The 5,000-nt window shown below is 47.6% G+C and overlaps 3 protein-coding genes across 4 annotated transcripts in view; 1 reads left to right on the top strand and 2 right to left on the bottom strand.

Moving 5' to 3' along the window:
• CNA02260 (8-amino-7-oxononanoatesynthase, putative) overlaps positions 1 to 1,219 on the bottom strand; it is a 1,795-nt gene extending 576 nt beyond the window's left edge. The window contains exons 1-4 of one of the 2 annotated variants that reach the window (XM_024656057.1): positions 1,188 to 1,219; positions 957 to 1,123; positions 207 to 894; positions 7 to 149 (exon numbers count right to left, since the gene is read on the bottom strand). In XM_024656057.1, the coding sequence (XP_024514129.1) occupies positions 7 to 149; positions 207 to 894; positions 957 to 1,070 (945 nt within the window). In that variant the 5' untranslated portion in view covers positions 1,071 to 1,123; positions 1,188 to 1,219. Of the gene's footprint in view, positions 1 to 6; positions 150 to 206; positions 895 to 956 lie in introns of both variants that reach the window. The other variant, XM_566616.2, reaches the window with a different exon arrangement.
• Positions 1,220 to 1,663: 444 nt separating this feature from the next.
• CNA02250 (ammonium transporter MEP1, putative) lies at positions 1,664 to 4,170 on the top strand. The gene is made up of 10 exons (XM_566614.2): positions 1,664 to 2,016; positions 2,067 to 2,125; positions 2,179 to 2,345; positions 2,403 to 2,490; positions 2,538 to 2,704; positions 2,755 to 2,877; positions 2,927 to 3,176; positions 3,225 to 3,427; positions 3,484 to 3,640; positions 3,691 to 4,170. Exons 1-10 carry the CDS (start codon positions 1,911 to 1,913, stop codon positions 4,096 to 4,098), a joined length of 1,728 nt encoding a protein of 575 aa, XP_566614.1. The 5' UTR covers positions 1,664 to 1,910; the 3' UTR covers positions 4,099 to 4,170.
• Positions 4,138 to 5,000, bottom strand: part of CNA02240 (conserved hypothetical protein) — a 1,478-nt gene continuing 615 nt past the window's right edge. The window contains exons 1-3 of the mRNA XM_566612.2: positions 4,825 to 5,000; positions 4,526 to 4,774; positions 4,138 to 4,473 (exon numbers count right to left, since the gene is read on the bottom strand). The exon at positions 4,825 to 5,000 is cut by the window's right edge and continues 615 nt beyond it. Coding sequence (XP_566612.1) covers positions 4,197 to 4,473; positions 4,526 to 4,774; positions 4,825 to 5,000 — 702 coding nt within the window. The 3' untranslated portion in view covers positions 4,138 to 4,196. The remainder of the gene's footprint in view (positions 4,474 to 4,525; positions 4,775 to 4,824) is intronic.

Below are 5,000 nucleotides of genomic sequence, written 5' to 3'. Positions count from 1 at the left end.
ACAAACCTTATTTCCTTCTAAGCCGAGCAACAGGTCCCAGACACATTGGAGTGCGATTACCGTTGAATGAGGCATAGCGGTGGAGAAAATAAAGGGCCGAGCAAAGTTGATAAGGAAGGTCCGCACGGTAGGCGAGCATAATAAAACCGCTATTCAACGACATTCAACTTTTCAATCTACCCGATCTCAGAATGCGATCGGCTCACCTCCAGAGCATCCAACCGCCTTGCCGAACGTCATCAATCTCACATCCACCCTCGACTTCCCCCTTTTATTGCCATCTCCTGGTGCCCATCCTCCTTCCTCACCTAAGGCATAGACTAGACCTTTACCATGCTCGCCATAAACGCCAGTTGAATGCGCCTCGTCTACTACAACACACTGTCTAGTCCTCGGCACATATTGCTCAAAAATGTCTAGCAGAAGGGGAAGGGGAGCCATGTCCCCGTCCATCGAATACAGACTTTCCAGCGCCAGAAATACGGTGGAATCGTGCCCAGAGCTGGGATTTCGAGCAATTTGTTGTAGCACTTTCTCCAACCCTTCTGGACTGTTATGAGGAAAGATCAGCCTCTTCTCTGGAGGTACCCTTGATGACCTTAGGCCCGAATGAACAGACGCGTGGACTAGCTCATCACAAATGACCCAATCCGACGCTTGGGGAACCGTGGCAAAAAAGGACACATTGGCATCCCACCCTGAATTGAAAAGGAGCGCAGATGGGGAATTGAAGAGAGTTGAGAGACGATTTTCCAGGGCAGAATGGGCAGGACTACAGCCACTGAGCAGTCGAGAGCCTGTCGACCCGAGTATTTGGGGACTGTTGGCAAGGCGCTCAAGATACGCGGAACGCAATGATTCAGAGGAAGTTAATGAGAGATAGTCATTTGACGACTGCGAGTACACAGCCCGAGTCGGTTAATAAGCTTGCTGTTCAGACAAGAAAGAAGACTCACAAAATCTGTGAGACCAGAATGTGGTGATGTATCGTATTCTTTGAGACTCCTGAATCGGCCTTTCTGCTTTCTTCCTCGCAGGAAATCGTCCAAGCGATCGTCGAGCTGAGTCATTGTTGTGTTTTACTGGCAGGTATTTGACCATTGAGCTTCCTAAAGGCCTGCCCCTTGGTATGCAGTATTCGATGTCTTCTTATGGTCTTCCGCAATAATCGGGAGCATTGAACTTACTATCAACAAGAAGAATTCCGCCGTTGGTCGTCGTAAACATCCAGTCTGGATTTTGAGTTTGATCTCTTTCGGATTTCTCGGCTGGTCACTTTAGTAGGAACGGCTCTCCCTTCTCGCGGTTGCTCCGTTATTTGGGGATGGACATCACGGGCAACTCCACACTCCGTGTAGGCCGGCGGAATCTAATACTCATTAGAAATTTTTGGTAGTTGTTACTAATGGAAAGATAATGGACTGTGGGACGGCCGAAGGAAATCTAATGGTGACTTCCCAATCTGTGCCTTGTCCAGATCGCACTAAAACCGTCGACAAATGATAATTGAGGATTCATGGAGCGGGTTGGCCAATCAGAGCTGGGTTAGTTATCTGGCGAGCTGAATTATCCGATCGATTAGGCTCTATCTATTTTTTGCTGCACGCTCCATATGCGAAACGAATGAGCCTCCAGCTTCCTGGCAGATATGCATTTTCTCACCCCGCCACAAGAAGATTCTCTCTCCAAAAAGCTAAAAAATAAATAAGTACAGTAACATACACCTGCATCAATCTATTATCCTTTTTTTTTTGAAGAAAGTGAGAAACACCCATATCAAGAGTCTGGAAAGACAGTGGAACTGCAAGCGAGTCGACTATCGACGGTGGAAAGGGTACCAGCCAGCAAACAGCCAGACACATCTTCTCGCCGACCACATAGCACATCGACTGCAGAACATTCTAAGCAAAATGGTCAACATAACTTATGGAGCACTGCTGTCGTCGTCCGATGGAGCGGTTCACTTCGAGCCTTTAGGAACCGACATTATCTCCACCTTAGCTGGTCAACCAACAGGTGAGTTCGCCCTTTGTAAAACAGAGCAGAATATTGACTGTTCCCTTTAGCTTTCGACCCAGGAGACATAGCATGGGTGCTTACTTGTTCGGCTTTAATTGTTTTCATGGTGCGTTATCTGTTTTTGCCACCAGAAGTTACCAGATATTCATAGCTCCGCAGCTTCCCGGTCTTGGATACCTGTACTCTGGTCTTGCTCGACGAAAAAATGCCTTGTCAATGCTCTTCCTATCTCTGGTCTCCCTGGGAATTGTCTCCTTTCAGTGGTTCTTCATCGGATATAGTTTAGTGTTCTCGGAAACGGGAGGTAGTTTCTGGGGAGATGGAAGGTCGGTTTCTGTCTTCACACTCAAGACAGTTGTCATGCTGACACAAGCCTATCACAGGAATATCGGCTTCAGACAGGTTCTGGAAAGACCTATACCGGAAGCCAACGGCAAACTTCCAGAAATTGTATTTGCCACTTTTCAGCTGGTTAGTCATGCGGTTTAAGTTAAAGGCACTGTGCTTATATCAACCAGATGTTCGCTTGCCTTGTTCCGGCAGTCTTGCTTGGCGCCGCAGCTGAGCGAAGCAGAATACTGCCTGCTATGATTTTTATGTTTTGCTGGACTACCTTAGTCTACGACCCTCTGGCACACTGGATCTGGAGTGCCAATGGGTGGGCAAACAAATGGGGTGTATTGGAGTAAGTTTCAATGTCATCGTGGTTCTGTGCCTTTTCTAAATGGTGTGTAGCTATGCAGGTGGCGTCCCAGTTGAGATAGCTAGTGGGACAGCTGGATTAGCATATTCATACTTTATCGGGAAACGTCGTGGGTATGGCACAGATCGTGTCCTCTTTAAACCTTCGAACGTAGGGTAAGTAAATCCATACAGCTAGTATACCACGCTGACCATACTCTGCTAGCAATGTCGTGCTCGGCACAGTTTTCCTTTGGGTTGGATGGCTGGGTTTCAATGGAGGATCTTGTTACTGCGCCTCTCTTAAGGCTGCTCTTGCCATTTTCAACACCAATCTGGCAGGAAGCGTTGGGGGTGTTGTATGGCTCATTATGGATTTCCGTCTTGAAAGGAAGTGGAGCATGGTCGGATACTGTACAGGTGCGATTGCAGGTTTGGTTGCCATCACCCCGGCTGCTGGATATGTCGGCGCCCCAGTATGTTTCCTAATCTTTATGTTCTCAACGTGACTAACCATTTTCTAGGCGGCAGCTCTCATCGGCCTTGTCTCTGCCGCGGTTTCTAACTTGGCAACAAGATTGAAAGTCACCATGCGTGTTGATGATCCTATGGATATTTTCGCTGTGCACGCCTTGGCCGGTATCGTAGGTGTGCTCATGACTGGTCTGTTCGCACAGTCCAGCGTGGCCGCCAATGATGGTTTCTCTGACATCGACGGTGGATGGCTGTAAGTGTTTCTTTCTCAAACACACAATTCAAAGCACTCATGAACTGTTGCTTCAGCGACCGCCATTATGTTCAACTTGGTAAACAGATTGCTTGGGCTTGCGTTGGTATGGCCTGGACATTTGTTGTCACTTATGCCATCATGTTCTTTATCAACCTGATCCCTGGCTGTCATTTTCGTGCTACCGATGAGGCGGAGATCGTTGGTATGGACGTAAGTGTGCTGGCGTGGCGATTTTGGTCGCAGTGTTGACAATTTTGCAGGAGGTTGAATTGGGTGAATACGTTGCGGACTATGCCTTCCATCAGCGAGACCTAGAGGGCGAATACGAAGCTCACACTCTATCCCAATGTCCCTCAGCCACCAAACTCCATCTTCAAGAATTCCGCCACAACAAGGATGGGGAGTCCTCTAGTTCTTCTCAGCCCAAAGAATTGCCTCCAACGATGCCTCGTGGCGGCGCCGTTGTTGGCGATCTGGATGGTGACACAGCCGTTGAATCGCAACATTCACGTTCACGTTCGAGGGGGCGGAGTCAGCATAGAGTAAGAATCGAAAAGGAAGGTGACAACGAGGCAATGGAGATGAGCGACGTACGCCACACAAAAACTAGCGATCAACGGCAGGAAGGATCGAACTTAGAAGGTTCTTATATGGACCACCGAGAGTAAAAATATTACAATGTTTGTACAATAAGAATCTATATTACGATCTATACGACAATTCATGCATCAACCTGCGCTACATTGCCCACACAAATCGCAACTAATTATACATCAGTAATGTTGTAGCCTCGACGCGCATCCCAGATAGTCCCTCTTTTTTCCTTGAAATTGATAGCTCTTTCATTCAGCCATTCTATTGCAGATGCTTGCGATGTGAGAGAATTGAACCAGACTTTTTCTACTCGGGAAAGATGGGATTCGAGCATGTATGCGAGATGACGGTGGAAAAGAGAAAAGTTGAAACCATAATCCAAGCCAAGGTTGATAAATTGAGATACACAATCCTCTGGCGTTTTATCATAACCGGCGAATAGGGCAGGACTGTTTGCACGATAGTGAGATACATATAATAGCATCAAAAAAGCCAACTCACTTGGCCAACAACCCTCTGGCAGCCATCACACCTTGAACCCCTGTGTGAAGTCTCATCTGCCTTGCGTCTTCAAGTTCCCAGACGTCTCCATTCGCCACGCATGGGACTTCGCCTTTAACGCAATCTACTGCAAACTTGATTCCAGGAAGGTTAACCGGATCAGTCGAAGGCTGGTGCCTCGTTCGGCCGTGGATCGTTAAATGAGATATTCCTGCTTGAAGGGCATTTGAGATCAATTGCTCCGTCTTTCTGAGGACTGTGAGTAAAAGGAAAATGACCTTCACATTATGTTAACCTACTCCTGTTCTGAGTCGATCCTGATTTTGATGCTGACTGGCCACCCCCACCCCATTCGATCTTTAACGCCTCTAACCATATCTCGTACTAATTCCGGTTTCCTCAACAAGGCGCATCCAATACCCTCGTTGTAAGCCCATCTTTGAGGACAGCCGCAGTTCAGATCAATTCCGTCAAC

The sequence above is a fragment of the Cryptococcus neoformans genome, chromosome 1 (assembly GCF_000091045.1).
Source record: "Cryptococcus neoformans var. neoformans JEC21 chromosome 1, complete sequence".
NCBI lineage: Eukaryota > Fungi > Basidiomycota > Tremellomycetes > Tremellales > Cryptococcaceae > Cryptococcus > Cryptococcus deneoformans.
This window is presented reverse-complemented; position numbering and strand designations above follow the sequence as displayed.